Source organism: Callithrix jacchus, chromosome 17 (genome assembly GCF_049354715.1).
Source record: "Callithrix jacchus isolate 240 chromosome 17, calJac240_pri, whole genome shotgun sequence".
NCBI lineage: Eukaryota > Metazoa > Chordata > Mammalia > Primates > Cebidae > Callithrix > Callithrix jacchus.
Window position 1 is genome coordinate 16,081,607 of NC_133518.1, and position 21,607 is coordinate 16,103,213.

At 36.6% G+C, this 21,607-nt stretch overlaps 1 protein-coding gene, 1 long non-coding RNA gene and 1 other non-coding gene across 4 annotated transcripts in view; 2 read left to right on the forward strand and 1 right to left on the reverse strand.

Moving 5' to 3' along the window:
* SLC2A2 (solute carrier family 2 member 2) overlaps positions 1-3,422 on the forward strand; it is a 34,390-nt gene extending 30,968 nt beyond the window's left edge. The window contains exon 11 of one of the 2 annotated variants that reach the window (XM_002759385.7): positions 70-3,422. In XM_002759385.7, the coding sequence (XP_002759431.1) occupies positions 70-270 (201 nt within the window). In that variant the 3' untranslated portion in view covers positions 271-3,422. The remainder of the gene's footprint in view (positions 1-69) is intronic. The other variant, XM_054247172.2, reaches the window with a different exon arrangement.
* LOC118149076 (U1 spliceosomal RNA) lies at positions 2,629-2,792 on the forward strand. The gene has a single exon (XR_004736238.1). It is a non-coding gene; the product is annotated as a U1 spliceosomal RNA (small nuclear RNA).
* LOC128930035 (uncharacterized) overlaps positions 2,666-21,607 on the reverse strand; it is a 57,712-nt gene continuing 38,770 nt past the window's right edge. The window contains exon 3 of the long non-coding RNA XR_008477526.2: positions 2,666-2,789. This is a non-coding gene — a long non-coding RNA (uncharacterized LOC128930035). The remainder of the gene's footprint in view (positions 2,790-21,607) is intronic.

Genomic DNA, 21,607 nt, shown 5'->3' on the forward strand with positions numbered 1-21,607 from the left:
CAGATTTACTCAACAGAAGATGGGGTCAAACAACCGCTAATTGGAAGTCTGTGTTTGCTTTCTCTCTAGGACTTCTGTGGACCTTATGTGTTTTTCCTCTTTGCTGGAGTGCTCCTGGCCTTTACCCTGTTTACATTTTTTAAAGTTCCAGAAACCAAAGGAAAGTCTTTTGAGGAAATTGCTGCAGAATTCCAAAAGAAGAGTGGCTCAGCCCACAGGCCAAAAGCTGCCGTAGAAATGAAATTCCTAGGAGCTACAGAGACTGTGTAAAAAACAGACAAAACAAAACAAAAAACCCTGCTTTTTGACATGAACAGAAACAATAAGGGAACCGTCTGCTTTTAAATGACGATTCCTTGAGCATTGTATATCCGCATCTTGAAGTATTGTTTTATTTTTATGTGCTCTCATCAGAAATGTCATCAAATATTACCAAAAAAGTATTTTTTTAAGTTAGAGAATATATTTTTGATGGTAAGACTGAATTAAGTAGCCAAAAAGGCTAGCATATTTTGTTACACTAAAAGGCAGGTGGTTCTAATATTCTTAGCTCTGTTCTTTGTAACAAGGCTTTGAGTTACAGTTTGTTTTGCTTTTTAATTGAGCACAGCCTGGTTTTCACAGGCACTCAAACAATCATGAGACAGACATTTTGTATATTACCTCAAACTCCTAATACGTTTAATCAAATCTAATGCAAGAAAATTTGAAGTAGAGGATTGATCAGTTTGTTAAAAATATTTTCTGAATTATTACGTCTCAAAATAAGTTGAAAAGGTAGGGTTGGAGCATTCCTGAGTGTGGGCTTCTGAAACTTCACATAAATGTTCAACTTCAGACTTTATCAAAATCCCTATTTAATTTTCCTGGAAAGACTGATTGCTTTACAGTATGTTCCTAACATAGAATAATCCCCTCCTTCGACATTTCCTTCTATGTCTTAGCTGTATACAGATTCTACCCAAACTATTCTATGGCCATGACTAACATGTATTGTACGCTATCAATCTGCCTTTGTCTTCATAGGCAAATTGGAAATACATAGGTGATTAAACAGACTGTAGCTTACAGTCAATTTTACAATTATGGAAATACAGTTCTGATGGGTCCCAAAAGCTTAGCAAGGTGCTAACGTATCTGTAGGCTGTTTTCTCCACCAAGTGGAGCCCTGATCAATCTTTATGTTTGCTTTAATGTGTACTGAAGAAAGGCACTTTTTAAAAAGTAATCTTTAAGAGGGAAAAAATTGAACAACCACTGAACATTTGCCTTGTTTTCTAAAGTTGCTCACATGTAATGTAGCAGTCCAAACAACAAGAAATTGTTTCTTTTCAGTTTGATTCATTTCTCCTTTGGGTCAATTTGGGATAAACTATTTTCACTTGGAACTTCAGGATACAGTCAAAATGAGCTTAAAGAACTCAGGACATCTTTGTGCTAAACTGTGAACTCTGGACAAAAATATAGGGTCTCTGAATAGGGCAGGAACAGGACAGTGGCTCCTGGGTGGCTCTTGTATGCTTCTTCAGGATGCTGATGGCCTTTGGGAAGCCCGGTGTTAACACCGGTAAAGGAGCTTAACATTTTTATAGGCGAAATATGTGATTTAATAAAATCACTATTCCTGATCTAATTCACTAACAGAATAAAGTAGCAAAGATTTAAATGACCACTTTTAAGTGCTTACTTACTATTTGACTGGCCCACAAACACCAGAAATTCAGACTCTAAAGTTTTCTGCCCCAGAGAGATTTAAGTGCCTTATACTGCTTCCCTTCTACAACATTTTCCTTACAGAGATTCATGTGAGTTGAAAAGAAACATTAAAGGGAAATAGGAAGTTGATGAAGCTTTATAGGAGGACCAAAGAATTGCCTTACTATAATAAAAATCTTAGGTCTTCAGTGGTATTATTTTTCAATCATAATAACAAATAAAGTTGATGTTAATTAATTAGATTTTATCCCAGAGAAATTAGATGTGAGTTTAAACACCTAATTCTCCAGGTACTCTATCATTTTGGTGGAAGTATTTCTATATGCTAACATCTTTACAAATGTGATTTTTCTCTTAGCTTGTTTGAAATATGAGAATAGACTTTATGGTCTGGCATTCACCTGCTACATCTAGCATTGCCCACTGTCATGACTCCCAGGAAAAAGTCCCATTTTAGCTTCCTCCTCCCTACTTTCCCCTACGTGGTCAGCACCATAATGCAACTAAGGTGTAATAAGACATTGCTCCTTCCCCCTACACTTTAAGGAGCTCACAGTCTAACTGGGATTTCAGGAAGGCCAGCGTATTAATACCCCCATCTGTGTCTTTTGCCTTCCATGAACCTGGGCTTCCAGCCCTCTCTTGTAAAATGGGCACAGTACTATTACCTACCTCAGAGAGTTGTGAGGATTAAACACAAAGTGCTAAGCACAGTGACTGGTACAAAGAGAGTACTGAATACATGCTACCTAGAACTAGTATTCATAGCAATACCGTTAGAATCAAGGACTACCATATATGAGATAGCTCCAAATTTTTGTTTTAAATAAAAGGAGTTTCATAAGTTCAAGATAATAGTTTCTTCAAAGAAACAATGTCACAACAATGAGGAAATGGTAAGAATCAGGAGAGAATCTTACCTGGCAGGGGAGATACCATGATCCCAAAGGTGGTTTTCCTAGAGCAAGGCTCATCCATTACGTGCCGGACGTGCTGACCTCTGCCATTTCCCCAAACGTGGGAAATCCAACTGCAGAATTTATAGCAGTGGGGGACTGTGTTCACACTCTCCCCTGAAAACAACAACAACAACAAAGAATCAGGAGAGATACTAGGCTAATTCTTAAATCCAAACCTGATATTTCTAAGTAAGATTATAAGAGTTTTTTATTGTATTTTTTGAGTTTGCTTTTGCATAAGTTATGTTATTTTTATGAGGTCTATATGCACTATTATTTCTTGGAATAATACTAATTATAAAACAAAATTCTGTCTATCATATTTAAATGTAATTTAATAGAATTATAATCACCAGACAAGACCAAACCTTGTTGATAATCCTCAGTAATTGCATAAGAGGTATATACATTTAGGCCAGCATATATGCATAAACTACTTCTTATTGCTAGCTTAATTGTTCCATATGTAGCAAATATAGCAGGTCAGCAGTATCTTGTGCATACAGGGTCCTAAGCAGAGGTGATGAGTCAAGTGTAAATATATATATATTTGGGGTTTTTTTTCATTGCAGTTGTATATTAGTGACCTGGGAGAAAACATTTATTGACAACCACTCTGATCCATCTGCTGCTATTTTTACTGCTTTCTATTTGGTACGTATTAAAAAGAATGACTATGAAAAGAAACTACTTTGAGTTAAAAGTATATATATACAATAGTTTGTTATCAATAAATATATTTCTGAATGCTTGGTGTTGCTTCATTTATATAAAAAAACACATTTTAAAAATGATATTGGTTTGTTGTATATACTCATTTCCTTCTCACAGTATTTTCCCATTCTCATTTTAGAAATAAAATGTGAATGATTTTTGAAGCCCAAATTTTATTCCCATCTGGCAGTTGTTTGGATTATAAGTAGTAGAAAAACTAACCTGAAGATTAAATAAGAACAGTAGAAGAAGACTGAATGACTCCATTTGATGAAAATAATTTAATTCAGCAAATATTTAGTTGAGCTTCTTTTATGAACAAAATACTTTATTAATAAAGTTCTGTGAAACAAAGTTTAGAAAATGTAGTCCCTACCCTCAGTCACCTGTATTCTTATAAAAGATCTAAGATTTGAAAACAACTAGATACGGAACTATAGAGTGTAGTAAAACAGTATATAAAGAATTACACATAAGTGGTTTTCAAATTTTTAAGTTGACATCTTAAATATTTTGTCAAATATCAGAAAATCTGCAAAAGATGCAATTTTTCAGAATATAGTATATATTGGCATTTTTAAATTATGCTATTTATTCAATGGAATTTGAAAACTATAGTAATTTGTTACTATCCACCATAAAAAAAAGAAGATATTATGTATAAGCATTTATATAGATATATACTGCAAAGGACATGATTTCGTTCTTTTTTTTTTTTGGTTGCATTGTATTCCATGGTGTATATATATCACACTTTCTTCATCCAGTCAACTATTGATGGACACTTTGATGCCATGATTTTGCTGTTGTGACTAGGGCTGCATTAAACATAGAATAAGCTCACGTGTCTTTTACACATGTTTTCTTTTTTCCCTTCTGGTAGATGCCTAGTAATAGAATTGCTGGGTTGAATGGTAGTTCTATTTTTAATTCTTTGAGGAATCTCCCTACTGTTTTATTAACACATAGATGTACTAGTTTACATTCCCACTAACAGTGTATAAGCATTCCTTTTACTCTGTGTCCATGCCAACATCTGTTGTCTTTTGACTTCATAACGGCCATTCTCACTGACATAAGATAGTATCTCATTGTGGTTTTAATTTGCATTTATCTAATGATTAGTGATGTTGAGAATTTTTTGTATGTATGTCTTCTTTTAAGCACATGGTTGTTCATGTCCTTTGCCCACTTTTTTAGTGGACTGTTTAGTTTTTTCTTGTTGAGTTGTTTGTGTTCCTTGTAGACTCTACATATCAGTCCTTTGACAGATCCATAGTTGGCAAACATTTTCTCCCATTCTGCAGATTGTCTATTGACTCTATTGATAATTACTTTTTGCTGTGCAGAAGCTTTTAGTTTAATTGCACCTCATTGGTCTATTTTTGTTTTTGTTGCATTTGCTTTTGAGGTCTTAGTCATAAACACATTGCCTAGGCCAATGTCCAAAAGAATTTTTCCTAGGTTTTCTTCTAGGGCTTTTATATTTCAAGTATTAAATTTAGGTCTTTAATCCATTTTGAGTTAATTTTTTATATGTAGTAAGAGTTAGGGTTCCCATTTTATTCTTCTGCATATGGCTAGCCAATTTTCCCAGCATCATTTATTGAATAGGATATGCTTTCATCATTGTTTATGTTTGTCAAAGATAAGTTAATTGTAGGCATATCAATTTATTTCTGGGTTCTCTATTCTGTTCCGTTGATCTATGTGTCTATTTTTGTACCAATACCATGCTGCTTTAGTTACTATAAGCTTGCAGTATAATTTGAAGTCAGATAATGTGATGCCTCTTACTTTGTTCTTCTTGCTTAGCATTGCTTTGGCCATCCAGGCTACTTTTTAGTTCCATATAAACTTCAGGATTGTTTTTCCTAATCTGTGAAGAATGATGTTATTAATTTGATAGGAATTGTGTTGGATATGTATATTGATTTGAGCAATTTGATAATTTTAATGATACTGATTCTTCTAATACATGAGCAAGAGATGTTTTTCCATGTGTTTGTGTCATCTACTTTTTTTTTTAATCAGTGTTTTGTATTTCTCCTTCTAGAGCTCTTTCACCTCCTTGGTTAAGTGTATAATCCTAGTTATTTCGTGTGTGTGCATGGCTATATGTAAATGGGATTGAGTTCTTCATTCAGTTCTCAGCTTGAGCATCATTGGTGTATAGAAATGCAACTGATTTTTGGCATTAATATTATGTCCTAAAACTTTACTGAAATTGTTTATAAGGTTTAGCAGTCTTTTGAAGGAATCTTTAGGGTTTTCTAGGTATAAAATTATGTCATCAGCAAACAGATATAATTTTACTTCCTCTTTTCCAATTTGGATGCCTTTTTTATTTTCTCTTGCCTGATCTTTCTGGCTAGGACTTACAGTACTATGCTGAATAGAAGTGGTGAGAGTGTATATTCTTCTTGCCTTGTTCCAGTTCTTATGAGAAATGCTTTCAACTTTTCCCCATTCAGTATGATGTTGGCTGTGGGTTTGTTATATATGGCTCTTATTGTTTTGAGGTATGTTCTTTCAATGCCTAGAGTCTTGAAGGTTTTTATCAGGAAGAGATGTTGGATTTTGATGAATGCTTTTCCTGCAACTATTATGATCATATGATTTATGTTTTTGTTTTCATTTTTTATTATCCATTCTTCATGTTCAATTTTGAGGTTTAACATTTTTGTTTTTAATTCTGCTTATGTGGTTAATCGCATTTATTGATTTGCATATGTTGAATCATCCTTGCATTCCCTGAAATAAAACCTACTTGATCACAATGAATTATCTTTTTGATATACTCTTGGATTTGGTTTGCTAGTATTCTGTTAAGAATTTTTGCACTTATGTTCATCAGGGATATTATGGACTAATATCCCTGATGAACATACGTGCAAAAATTCTTGTATGTGACATGCAAAAATTCTTGTATGTGACAGTCAGGATACAATGAGGATTTTGACTTTCTTTTGCAAAGTGGGAGGATAATTATGAAAGGGGTGTTGGAAAGAACTAGCCTAATGCCCAACTGCAGCCACATTATTGAGCATGAAAGCAAGTATTTTTGTCCATGAACAAGGGATAACATTTCCAATTTTTAAAATATTCATATAACTTATTCACAAACTAAATGCTGCTGGAGGCGGGATTGAAGGTAGGAAAAAAACAAAACTAAACAAAGGATCAGCCCAGAGGAACCACCATAAAAACAATGAGGTTTTGAAAGAGGAAAAACAAAATGGAGGGAAGGAAATTATCAAAGATACATTATACTGATATCTTGCTAAACTGAAGAACAAGACTTGAGATTGAAAGTTAATTGTATGCCAAACACAATAAACAAACAAAGAAACCCCCAAATGTCATCATGAAATTTCAGAACAGCTGAGATTAGGAAAACATAATAGCACATAAACACATCTAGAAAGAAAAGGCAGACCACATACCAAGAACACAACTCATAAAAACGTGTAATAGCTGAACAGCAACTGGTAGAAGCTAAAAAGCTGAGGAGAAATGCCTTCTAAAGAAATTCTCAAGAAAATCCATTTTCAATCCAGAATTCTGTCTCTGGACATATTGATAATTGAATGCAAAGGTAGAATAAAGATATCTGTAGACATGCAAGAATTGAAAATTTTACCACCTTTGGACATTTTCTCATGAAGCTCATGGAAGGTATATCCTACTAAAACAAAGTAGGGGAAAAAAGAAGACATGGATTCAGAAAAAACAGAGTTATGAAGTTCCAAGAGAGAAATCAGAGGTAGACAGCCAGACCAGGGCCTAGAAAGTAACCAACTCAAACTGAAGCAAGGAAAAGAAAGTTCTAGGGGAAAACAGAACTTAAGGCTTATCTGATGTGTGTGGCTACATGAAGAATAATTTGGAGCATTTAGAAAAAAATAGTGACAAATATATAGAAAGCTAAACAAGTGAAAATATAAGGTTCTGCAAAGAGAGTAGCATAAGAAAGGAAACATTATAATACCCTACTTGGCTTGGCAGTGACAATTATTTACATAATTATGGAAAACACTGGATATTGTTATAATTCTTGTTTTGGAATAAGATATAGTAGCACTATATTATGAGATATGAGAATATTAAGAATGAGAAGGTATAGAAAAGAAAGCTCAATTATTGTTTATCATAATAATTTGTCAACACAAAACAAATCAATAAAGCAAGAAATATCAGTATCAGCACATATATCAGTATATGTGCTGATAATTTTTCCTCTGCCCCTCCAAATCTATTTCTGTCCTTTCTGATGGGAGAATGTGAGAATGTGTGTGTAGGCTGATGGAACAAAACAAATTGAGAAATAATTTTAGGGTGAGTGAAGGGAGAACAAGTGAACCATGAGAAAGTTTGATATAAAAAAAGTCACAGGTAGCTCTATTAGCAAGGAGACAGAAAGGTGATAGAAAAATCAATAAAGATATAGAGACATTTTTAGACAGAGTAGGAAAGTTGAGGTTGCTTGTATTAGGTGGACTAGCTCTTTTCAGCAAAGAAAGTATTACATAAGCTCATACCCTGAGCAGTTACAGGCTCCTATAAACCAGCTGCACCATAAACTTGAGCCCTGATTATGGAGTTATCAGCTGAGTCATCTTGGGTGGATCAAATAACCTAAAATTTCAATCATCATTTACTCCCACATAAAATGAAAATAAAGGTAGCATGCTTGACTTGTAGGATTTTGTGAAAAGAGAAATAATAATTGTTAAATTGTAAAAACAGATGCACAATGCAACATTCAAATAATTTAGTCCTCAAATGGTGCATTAGTCTGCTTGGGCTGCTGTAACAAAACACTCTTGGCTGGATAGCTTAAACAACAGTAATTTAGGTCTCACAAATCTGGATGGTGGAAAGTCCAAGATGAAATTGCCAGCCCATAAACGACAGGGAAAACTATGAAGCCATAAAAAAAGGATGAGTTAATGTCCTTTGCAAGGACATGGATGAAGCTGGAAACCATCATTCTCAGCAAACTAACACAAGAACAGAAAACCAAACACTGTATGTTTTCACTCATAAGTGGGAAATGAACAATGAGAACACATGGACACAGGGAGTGGAACATCACACAGCGGGGTCTATCGGGGGTTGGGAGCTAGGGGAGGGATAGCAGAGGGTGGGAAGATTGGAGAGGCATAGCATTAGGAGAAATACCTAATGTAGATGACAGGTTGATGGGTGCAGCAAACCACCATGGCACGTCTATAACTATGTAACAAATCTGAACATTCTGCACATGTATCTCAGAACTTAAAGTATAATAATCATTTTTTTAAATGGAATTTCAAAAGAAAAAAAGTGCCACCCTGTTTGGTTCCTGGGAAGGGCGCTCTTTCTGGCTTTTAGGTGGTCCCCTTCTCCTAGTGTACTCACAGGTGGAGAGGACGAGAGCTCTGTGTCCCTTCCTTTTCTTAAAACAGCATCAGTCCTACTGATGAGCCCCATTCTTAAGACCTCATTTAACCTCCTTTTGGCCCTCCCTCTCCATACAGTCACATTGGAGGTTAGAGCTTTAACACATGAATTTTGGGGAGACACAAATATTCAATTCATAACAAAAAGTAAAGAGCTTTTATCTCCAGGAGAGAAAAAGAAAAGACATACTGAGGGAGGATGGGGGTAAAGGGCCAAGGAGAAATTACTATGTTTTAATATTAATCTATTTTGAAGAATGAAAGATGTAACCCATTTTTGTTTCTTTTTGATGTTGTTGCCATTAAATAACATCGAAATACTTTTTTCAAAAAAATCTACCCATCAGTTTACAAAGGAATCTATTTTTTCTTTAAAAAAAAAAAAGATATTTTGGAAAAAAAAACAAGACTGGGGCAACCTGTATGGCCAGGTGCTGGAATTTAGGCTTGTCAGACAAAATACAAGACACCCTGTTATATTTAAATTTTGGAATCTCAGTATGGAACCGCAAAAGACCCTGAATAGCCAAAGCAATCTTGACCAAAAAGAACAAAATTGACAGCATCACATAAACAGATTTCAAAATATGTCAAAAAGGTATAATTACTATATCAAAACAGCATGGTACTGCCCTAAAAACAGACACACTGGCCAATTAAATAGAATATAGAACTCAGAAATAAACCCACACATCTGTAGTCAATTGATTTTCAACAGAGGTACCAAAAACATACAATGGTGACAGCACAGACAACAAAAGCAAAAATAGATGATGGGATTTAATCAAACTAAAAAGCTTCTGCACAGCTAAGGAAATGATTAACAGAGTAAAGAGACAACCTACAGCTTGGGAGAAAATATATGAAAAATCACACATGGGCTAAGAGGCCAATATATAAAATATACAGGGAACTCAATCTACTCCATAACAGTAAAACAAATAACCCAATTTTAAAATGGACAAAAGACCCGAATAGAATTTTCTCAAAAGAAAACATACAAATAGCCAAAAGATATATGAAAAATGCTCTGTATCTCTAATCATCAAAGAATTGAAAATTAAAATAACAATAAGATACCACCCCATACCTGTTAGACTGGCTATTACCAAAAAGAGGACAGAATAAGAAGAGTTAGTGAGGATGTGGAGAGAAAGAAATGCTTGCACACGGTTCATGGGAATGTAAATTAATATAATCATTTTGGAAAACAACATAGAGGTTCCTCTACAAACTAAAACTAGAATTACCACATGACCCAGCAATCCCACTTCTGTGTATACACCCAAGGGAACTGAAATCACTATGTCAAAGAGATGTTTATACTCCCGTGTTCATCACAGCATTATCCACAATAGCCAAGGCTTGAAAACAACCATGATGCCCATCAACAGATGAATGTTTAAAATGTAGTGTATATACAAAATGGAGTAATGTTCCGTTTTTAGAAGCGTGAAATTCCATCAGCTAGGATGACATGGATGAACCTAGAAGAGATTATGCTAACTGAATGAGCCAGGCACAGAAAGACGAAATTTTGCATGATCTCACTTATATGCGGAACCTAAAACAGTCAGACTCATAGAAGCAGGAGTAGAATAGTGGTCACCAGAGCCTGTGGGTGGGTGCTGGTGGATCATGGATCAAAGACTGCAAAGTTTCAGTTACACGGGAGGAGTCGGTTTTGGTGACCTAATGCACATAATAACTATAGTTAATAATACTGTATTTAATGTATTATAATATTCAAAATAGCTAAAACAGTGGCTTTTGAACATACTAATCTCAGAGAAATTATAGGTATCTGAGGTGACGAATATGTTAATCAGCCTGATTTGATTATTCTATAATTTATACATGTATCAAAGCATCATATTGTACTTCATAAATATATACAATTATTGCTTGTTAATTAAATATAAAATTAAATTTATAAAATAAAAATAGGTAAGATTTCAGAATCTTTTTCCTTTTGAGAGTCTCACTCTGTCACCCAGGCTGAAGTGCAGTGGTGCAATCTCAGCTCATTGCAACCTCCACCTCCTGGGCTCAAGCGATCCTCCTACCTTAGTCTCCCACAGATGCATGCCGCCACCATGCCTGACTAATTTTTTTGTATTTTTGGTAGTCATGGGTTTCACCATGTTACCCAGGCACCATGTTGCTCAGGTCTTGAACTTCTGAGCTCAAGTGATCCTCCCACCTCGGCCTCCCAAAGTGTTGAGATTACAGGTGTGAGCCACTATGCCTGGCCAAATTTCAGAATTGTATGCAAGAACATATACTAAAAAAATTTGGTGTTTATATGAAATTCAAATGTAATTGGATGTTCTGTTTTTTTTCATTTGCTAAATCTGTTAACACTAAAAAGTTTTCATTATAAAACTGTGACATGATAGAATATAAACACACAGGCACAACTATATAAAAGTAATTAATACTTAGCCAAGAGTGGTAGCACAAGCCTCTTGCCCCTGCTAGGGACTCAGGAAGCTGAGGTGGAAGGATCAATAGAGCCCAAGAGTTCAAGTCTACCCTGTACAACATAACAAGACCCTGGCTCTAAAATAAATAATAAAAGTAATTAATATTTGATAACGTAGGTATTTCAAACAAGGAAAAATATATGTAAGTTAATGTTGCTGAATATGTATTTACTAGTTAGTAAAATAAATTTAAATGCCTCTCTTACACTAACCAAAACAATTAGTGGCACATGGAGAAAATACCCAATTTATTTTTTTATAAAAAAGTGAAAAAAAATTTCACCATATATAACAAAAGGAAGACATTCTTTTTTTTTTTTTTTTTTTGAGATGAAGTCTTGCTCTGTTGCTCAGGCTGGCACGATCTTGGCTCACTTCAACCTCCAAGGCAGATATTCTTAATGCCTAAAGAATGAGATGCCACTGTTTTCCCCGTCAAATTGGCAAAGTTAAAATGGAAACGTTGGGTATCCCTAATCTGAAAATCTAAAATCTGAAATGCTCCAAAGTCCAAAACTTTTTGAGCATCCACATGATGTTCAAAAGAAATGCTCGTTGCAGCATTTTGGTTTCTCAGATTAGACATATTCAACTAGTAAGTATAATGCAAGTAATCTGAAACCTGAGAAAATATGAAATCTGAAACACTTCTGGTCTCAAGCATTTCAGATGAGGAGTACTCAACCTGTATTACTGAAGTGGGCAAAAGTGCTAAGAAAACAGGACCCTTATACACTGACAGAAGCATAAATTGGTATATGTAGCAAAAATACATTTCTGTAATGAAGAGCAAGAAAAGACATTTTCAGATGAAGAGAAACCAGGAGATTTTTGTTGCCTGCAGACATGTTCTAAAGGCTTAAATGAAATGATATTAAAGCAAAGAAACAAACAAACAAAACCACAAAAACTGGGAACTTCAGGAATGAAGGAAAAACAAAACAAATAGCAACATTTGGATAAAATGCTTTTTAAATCCCAAGCATTCCTACACACCGATAATAGACAAACAGCCAAATCACGAGTGAACTCCCATTCACAATTACTACAAGGAGAATAAAACATCTAGGAATACAACTAACAAGGGATGTGAAGGACCTCTTCAAGGAGAACTACAAACCACTGCTCAAGGAAATAAGAGAGGACACAAACAGATGGAAAAGCATTCCATGCTCATGGTTAGGAAGAATCAATACCGTGAAAATGGCCATACTGCCCAAAGTAATTTATAGATTAAACACTATCCCCATCAAGCTACCAATGACTGTTTTCTGTTTTTACAGAATTGGAAAAAAAAACCTTAAACTTCACATGGAACCAAAATAGAGACCACATAGCCAAGACAATCCTAAGCAAAAAAAAAACAAGCTGGAGGCATCATGCTACCTGACTTCAAACTATAATTCAAAGGTACTGTAATCAAAACAGAATAGTACTGATACCAAAACAGAGCTATAGACCAGTGGACCAGAACAGAGGCCTCAGCAAGAATGCCACACAACTACAACCATCTGATCTTTGACAAATCTGACAAAAAACAAGCAATGGTGAAAGGATTCCCTATTTAATAAATGGTGTTGGGAAAACTGGCTAGCCATATGCAGAAAGCTGAAGCTGGATCCCTTCCTTATACCTTATACAAAAATTAACTCTAGATGGATTAAAGTTTTAAACATGAGGCCTAACACCATAAAAACTCCAAAAGAAAACCTAGGCAATACCATTCAGGATCTAGGCATGGGTAAGGACTTCATGACTAAAACACCAAAAGCAATGGCAACAAAAGCCAAAATAGACAAATGGGATCTAATCAAACTTAAGAGCTTCTGCACAGCAAAAGAAATTATCAATAGAGTGAACCAGCAACCAACAGAATGGAAAAAAATTTTTGCAGTCTACCCATCTGACAAGGGGTAATATGGAGAACTTAAACAAATTTGCACCAACAACAAAAAAAAACAACCCCATTAAAAAGTTGGCCAAGGATATGAACAGACACGTTTCAAAAGAAGACATTTGTGCAGCCAACAAATATATGAAAAAAAAGCTACTCATTACTCGTCATTAGAGAAATGCAAATTAAAGCCACATTGAGATACCATCTCACACCAGTTAGAATGGCAATCATTAAAAAATCAGGAGACAACAGATGCTGGAGAGGATGTGGAGATATAGGAATGCTTGTACTCTGTTGGTGGGAGTGTAATTTGATTCAACTATTGTGGAAGACGTGTGGCAATTCCTCAAGGATCTAGAAATGGAAATACCATTTGACCCAGCAATCCCATTACTGTTATATACCCAAAGGATTATAAATCATTCTATTATAAAGACACATGCACATGTATGTTTATTGCAGCACTGTTCAAAATAGCAAAGTATTGGGACCAACCCAAATGCTCATTGGATAAAGAAAATGTGGCACATATACACCATGGAATACTATGCTGCCATAAAAAAGGATGAGTTCATGTCCTTTGCAGGGACATGGATGAAACTGGAAACCATCATTCTCAGCAAATTGACACAAGAACAGAAAACCAGATGTTTTCTGGTTTTCATGTTCTCACTCATAAGTGGGTGTTCAACAATGGAAGAACACAAGGACACAGGGAGGGAAATATCACACACCGGTGAATGGGGGGTAGGGGGCTAGGGGAGGAATAGCAGGGGGTGGGTGGATTGGGGAGGGACAGCATTAGGAGAAATACCTAATGTAGATGACGGGGCGATGGATGCAGCAAGCCACCTCCATGGCACATGTATACCTATGTAACAAGCCTGCACAATCTGCACATGTACCCCAGAATTTAAAGTATAATAATTTAAAAAAATAAAAACTATTTTCATCTTAAGTTATTTAAAACACATATATATTTTGCTGTTGAAAGTCAAAATTATAGTATTATCTAGTAAGATTTTCAGTGCATATAGATATAATACATTTGACCACTATGACATAAGGGCAGAGGGATAAAGTAACCTGTATGGTTTTAAGGCTTCTACATTTTACCTAAGTGGGTAATATATTAATTTTAAGTAGACTGTTAATGGTTAGGTATATATGTTGTAATCTTTACAGCCACCACTTTAAAAAACAATACAAAGAGATAGGACAGAAAAATCAATACATAAAAAATGGAATACTAAAAAAAAAATCTATAAGATAATAGACATAAATCCAACTAAGGCAATAATGATAAGAATAAATGGTCTAAACAATTAAAGGACAGAGATTGTGCAATTAGGCATTAAAGTAAGACTCAACTATATTCTGTCTGCAAGATATTCACTGTAAATATAAATATACGGGGGATTAAAAATAAAAGAATGATAAAAAAGAAGGACGCTGGAGTGTCTATATTAAAGCCAGATAAAGTAGACTTTAGGACCACAAATGCAATGGAAGATAGAGAGATATCTTACACAATAAAAGGTCAATTCACCAAGAAGATAGAACAATCCTAAATATGTATGCACCTAACAAGTGTTCCAAAATATATGAAGAAAAACTGACAGCAATGAAAGGGGAAAAATAGACAAATCTACACTGTAGTTGAAAACTTTGACACATGTAGACAAAAAAAAAAGTAAGGATGCACAAGACCTGACCAATAAACAAATGAAATTAATCAACATTTTTAAATATACTCTCTTTTTTAGCAGCAGAATACACGTTCTTTTCAAGTATACATGAAGCATTCACCAAAATAGATCATAGAATATATCTGAACAAATGTAAAAGAAATGAAATCATATAAAGTGTACTTTCTAATCATTAAAAATTAATTTAGAAATCAGTAAGAGAAAGAGGCCTGACAATACCAAGTGTTATTAAGGATGGAAAGTGCCTGGAATTCCCATTCACTGCTGGTGGAAATGCAAAATGGGACAGCGTTTTGGAAAAACAGTTTGGCAGTGGCATAAAGTTAAATACACACTTAAGACCCGGCAGTCTCACACCTACATATTTACCAAAGAGAAAAGAAAATTTTTGTTCTCTTAAAAACTGGTGTGGAAATGTTTATAGTGGCTTTTTTCATAAACATCAAAAACAGAAATGCCCATATATCATTCAACTGATGAACTGATAAATTATAGAATACTTCTCAGTAATAAAAAAGAATAAACAACTGATATATGTAGCAACATGGATGAATCTCAGATGTGTTAGGCTAAGTGAAGGAGACCAGACTCAAAAGGCTACATAATCTGACTCCATTGAGAACACATCTAGAAAGGGTCAAAGTATAGACTAGGTAACAGGAGTGCATGCAAGGAGTTGGGACTGACATACAAAGCAGCAGCAGTTTAGGGGGGGCGATGGGACTGCTCCTTATCTTGATTGTGGTAGTGGTTTACTGAACCATATATTTATTTGTCCAGACTCAAAAAAAGCAAAACCAAAAATTGTGAATTTTAATGTAATTTTTTAAATTAAATTTAGCCATTTAAAAATATTTGGATAAAATGAAAAGCAATGAATTTCTCTTCTCAGTTCACTTGAGGATAGGTTTTTTTTTCCCACCATGTTTTCTGCCTGTGGTCAGTCATCAAAACATGAATCAAAACCAGTCCAATTAAGTCTTGTTTGTTCTCTTAAGTCTGGGTGATTTGTGGCAGAAGAAGAATATGCCAATCATCAAAATCCAGAGATAATCCTAAAGCACAATTTGAGCTTCTCTTCGCAGCCTCTGCACTGAAAACCTCTTTCCAGAACTGCCAAGGAGGCTTGACTGAGTTTCAGCATCATTTCCAGGCCTCCCCAGGTGGAGCCATTAATAATCAGTGAAATGATCCAAAGAAAGAAAGCACTGAAAGGAACACGAGTTTCAAAAATTTGCCAACTGCACTGCAAATTTCTGAATGACTGAGAACTGAATATAAAGCCTATGGTACCATCTTCCCTCCCTCACACCCTACCACGGCTCCAAAGCAAAAATCAAACCCGTAACAACGATCTTAGGATATTATGTAACCCTGACGAGGTCAGAGTGAGGATGGCTGGGTCTAGAACTCTATGTTCATTGTCACCCATCAATCTACACAGTCAAGAACATTTGTACTCAGGACCTCTGAAAACCAGTTCCAGTTTAGACTTGTTCCCAAGCAACAACGATGATTATTTTTATCTCTTAACGTTATAGTTTAACTAATTCACTAATGATTAAGACAATTTTAAAGACTGAGTAGGCCCCACTAGCTACATGGCTGTTGCACTTTAGTTAACATGCAAAGGATGTCACTGCCTGCAGTTAGCTAATAACGCATTATAATTAATAGTACTTGGGAAAAGTGTCCTGTCAGCGGGAGCCTTGAGGCTGTTTTCCTAATGCACCAAGATGTTCTCCATCAGGCTTCTTCTGTTTTATCAAATAAGCAACTGGTGCTGTCCCTACCCTCATTCTTTGAATTCTAAGAGTAATTTGGGTTCTAATTCCAGAAACTTACAGCACTTTCGTCATCAGAATTTCCTTGAACCGACATGTAGGGTACTGTGATAATAAAAGCGAATACCCGCTTCTTATTTACTCACCTCCCATTCTGCCTTGCAAAAGCGGGTCTATCTCAGCAGGAGAGCATCAGCAAGCAAAAACCCAGAGGAAGTCAGGGTAATGATTCATCCACCCGGTACAGATTTCTTCATTTGCTTGCACTGCCTCGCACTCTTCTCACGAATAGTTCTTTTTATATGATTTTTATTTTCCTATGTTGATAAAATCTTCTTTGTCCTGTTTTTATTTGTCTCTCTCTGTCACCCAGGCTGGAGTGCAGTGGCGCAGGCTCACTGCAACCTCTGCCTCCCGGGTTCAAGCAATTCTCCTGCCTCAGCCTCCAAAGTAGCTGGGACTATAGGTACATGCTACCATACCTGGCTAATTTTTTTGGATTTTAGTAGAGACAGGGTTTCACCATGTTGCCCAGGCGGGTCGCAAACTCCCGAGCTCAGGCAATCAGCCTGCTTCAGCCTCCCAAAGTGCTGGGATTACAGGCGTGAGCCACTGCACCCAGCCTTGTCCTATTATTCTTAATACCTCTTTTGTAGGTAGGAAAAACAATCGTGGATGTTCTTCACAATTAACTATCACATCACCTGCCATCACTTACCTAGAATAAGAAACAGGTGACGGTTTCTGAGAACAGAGCACTTCAGTGAAAGCTGAGCAAAGGAAGAGCAATAGCCTGACAACATGCCAAAGACCTACCCTCTTCCCCTGCGTTATTATTACTGTCAAATAAAAAGGTATGTAGAAATATGTTTTAAAATTCAATGCCCATCCTCAAATTCACTTTCCAATCTCCGTCACCATCCCTTGCCCACCTCACATTCCCGGGGAAGTAGTACAAGAAGGATTAACAAGGTAGATGTCCTTCATTTGCACTTCCCGAAGGGAGAAAGCATCTAAATGCTGTATATATAGAACTATGAAAAGCGAAAAAAATCAAGATAAGCTATATGCACAGTGAGACAAGAATCACTGTCCTATTGGTTCTACAATTGTTATAAAATATCATTTTATATTAACTTAGCAATTAGAGACCAAAAATCAAACCAAAACTTCCAGTCATTTTGGCGCTGAATCATCTGGTGGACAGTCTAATTGTGTAGTCGAGGTTGTGGGGCAGAGTGTTCTATGAATTTGAATCAAGTCAATTTGGTTGATAAGGCTGTTCAGATATCCACACTGATTTTTCTATCCTCTTGTCCCATCAATCACTAAGAGAGAAGTGTTGACATCTCCAACTATAACTGTGGATTTGTTGAGTTGTCTGACCTGTGCCACTGTCATACACACTCGTCCTCAACATTTTTACAATTCTAAACTCTGCTATTATTGAAACTGAGGCACAGAGCAGTCAAGTGAATTGGGCAAGGCCACTGAACTAGTAAATGGGAAAGCAGGATTCTAACTAGCTCAATTTGAATCCTGCCTTCCCGTTTCCTAGCCGTAGAAGCCCAAGTCCGTGCTATTCTCTTCCATAATACCCTCTATCATGCCTCATCTATGAATTTCAAGAGCAGCTAAGATGAAGCCATGACTTTATTTGCTCTTTACAAGGTGTTTGTGGCACAAGCCAAATTTTAGGGGAGCTCAAACACCATCCCTCTCTCTACTCTCTCCCAACTCCACCCCCACTCCACAGAAGCTCATCCATCCCTCACGGAGCACTGATAGAGAACACACTAAGGGTGTGTTGTTAGGAGATGCAGCTTTCTGTCAGAGAAGTAGGTAAAAGCCCTCGCTTCAGCAAGAAGGGCTCTTGGGGTTCTCTCTCTCTTTCCAGCTTTTCTTGGTTCTCAGCTCCCCGAGCTTTGTTCTCTTCCAGGATGCTATTGAGGATAGATCTAAGCTCTGCCTTAGGAAGCTCTCCCCAACTGTAAAGAGGGCTGCAAGTGTGGAGAAAAGCAAAAACTTTTCTGGGGTTTAGCAACTCACCTGTCCTTGCTTCTTTTTGTCACCAGCATGGTAAGACCTCAGTGGTCAAGTACGGACTGTGAGCAGTGACGGAGGCGCAATGAAAATCTGTTTTTGGATTTGGCCTTATGCTAGGAAGGCAAAAGGAGTCCTGGTTCTCACAGAGTTCAGCCTAGTTCAGCAAGGCTGGGATGCCTGACAGGATTTGTGCTCAAATGTATTCAGGAATGAGCAATGTATACTCGCCTAGAATTTGGCTTCTACGTATGACTCTCTCAGGGCACCTGTAATGGTGGGCTACTGACCACCTCTGTTTCATCAGAGATAAACTCAAACTATACTACTCTCCATAAGAATGGGAAAAAAACACTTTCAAATCTGAGAAATGTAAATTCTTGTTCCAAATATGGCAGAAGAACTATTCTGCTATAGATTTCAGAGATTTTTCTTTTATCCAGACCTGAAGGCCCTCCCTTCCTGTTTAGATTAGGGCAAACTTTGGATCCAATGCAGGGTAAGCTAAAAGTCTCAGTGAAGGCCACTGCATTGGATATCTTCAAAGCAAAAGATGACTCATCACTTTCTTTATTTTATTGAGGATGAACTGAAAGTCTAAACTCCAAGCAAAGCCGATATTCAGGCACTTCAGAAGACCAGCTCCCAAAGGCAATCAGACACGCCCAGCAAAGTGACATATTCTTGCCACATTTACCATGATTCAGGGTTTGACCTCAGCCTTGTGGGCTCAAAAGTCATTTTTGTAGGTCCCCGAGCTGCCTGCTTCAGGGATGCAGCATATGTGGTGATAAAGAACAGAAACTCTAGAGTCAGACTACCTCATTTTGAACCTGGGCTCCACCCTTTACTAGCTGCAAGTTACGTCAGCTTCCTGTGTCGTACTTTCTGCATTTTAAAAATGGTGATCATAATGCTAACAGCCACCTTCTATGATTGTTATCAGAATGAAATAAGTTAATATTTGAATAGTGTTAAGATCAGTGTCTAGCACATAGTCCATGCTGTACGGGTGTTATTAAAACTTGATAAGAGACTGGTCTTAATATCAGAGTGGGAAATTATTTGACAATGAGGAAATAAAGTTGTGAAGCAACTGAAGACTCATGTTGACCTGACTTGGTCCCAAGAGAAGACAAATCAACACCGTTCTCAGTTAACATGGAATATCAGCAAGCAAGAGGAGTTGGCATAACTTAAGTACCTAGTATCATTAGGTTCTAAGGTACTTTCAGGTTGGACAGTCTTTCTACAAATATATTAGTCTATCAGGAAAATATTGTGGGCTCGAGGGGCCCACCTGCTGGCTCTAAGGTTATTTTGATATCTTTGTACAGATATACTTTAGCAGTTGTAATAATATCAAAATGCTCTAGCATTTACTATGTCCATTATAAACATAAATATTTTCTTATTTATTACATACAACACTCCTCTAAAGTAAATGCTCTTACAGATGAGAAAACCACAATGTAGAGAGATATACATGGTCCCTCTGGGATGTTTTCCCCTTGTACTTTCCTTGCCTGGAGCACACATCTGTCAGTCACTTAGATCACTCCTATTCATCCTTCAAGATTCATTTCTACTGTTTGCTCTTCTAGAAAGCAAGCCCCAACTCTCCCTCCCTGGAGCCTCCTCTGAGCTAGAAGAGGCTCATTCCTCTCTTGCCCATTTCTTCTTCTGCATTACCTCTACAAACCACCCACTACATCACATTAAAATGTTCCCAGCTACCTCCTCCACTAGGCCAGGCTGTGCTTTTTTATGGCTAAATCGTTTTTCTTTCTAGAAGATGCTCAATATTTGGCAGAAATGATCATTCAGTAGAATGAGCATAGTACCTGATATTGAGTAAGTGCTCAACTACTTGGGGAATCACAAACTGTATGATGGTAAAGGATTCAAGCACCAAATGGGTGACTGAACTAGGTCCTGTAAGGGCCCTTCCAATTCTGAGACACAATGAGTCTGAGCCTCACGTTCGACCCTGGCTGGCTTGAATAGATGGCGCCAACCTTCACTGAAAAAAGAGAGGTGATTTTAAGAGAAAGATAAGGAAGTCACTTCTGAGTTTAAATAAGCCAAAGGAACTGCCCCTTCAACACTGGCAGACTCACTGGACATGGTGGCATATGCTGATGGGTCCCAGCCACTTGAAAGGCTGAGGCAAGAGGATTGCTTAAGCCTTGGAGGTTAAGGTTGCAGTGAGTCATGGTTATGCCATTGCACTCCAGCCTAGATAACAGAATAGGACCCTGCCCCACCTAAAAAAAGGTGAACTTATCTAAAAGTGAAGGGCTGAAACATTTTCTTAAAGAAACAAACACCTCACAGCATATTATAATGATAGCCTATAAAATGCCACTTCTAATTTTCCACTGTAGATTTCTACATAGTTCCCAGGTATTATAATAGTTTGGTCTTAGAAATAATCCAACTTGAATTATAACCACTAAGAATAAACTATTCAGTTATATAAAACAGATAATACCTCAAAGGATATGAAAATACCATGTATGAAGAGTCAGTCACTCCCTGTGACCAAATGGCCACTGCAACAGCAGCAGTGGGCTCCCACCCAGCTCCATTCCCAGCCTTAATGTACTGTTGACCTCTATTGATTATCCCTGTGACCTTCAGCAAGCTGCTTCATTCAGTTGCCATTCTTTTCAGCTATCCAAGGGCTTCATGAATTGTAAATCAATTTAAAACTGATCAGCACATATCAACTCCCACTTAAAGTCTGTTCCAAAGCATAGTTGTTTTTCATTAGTCCAAAATATGTCAAAAACATTTTACACTAGGAAACCCACGGTGAAAATCTTGCTCAATAACAAGGATATTTATTCTGC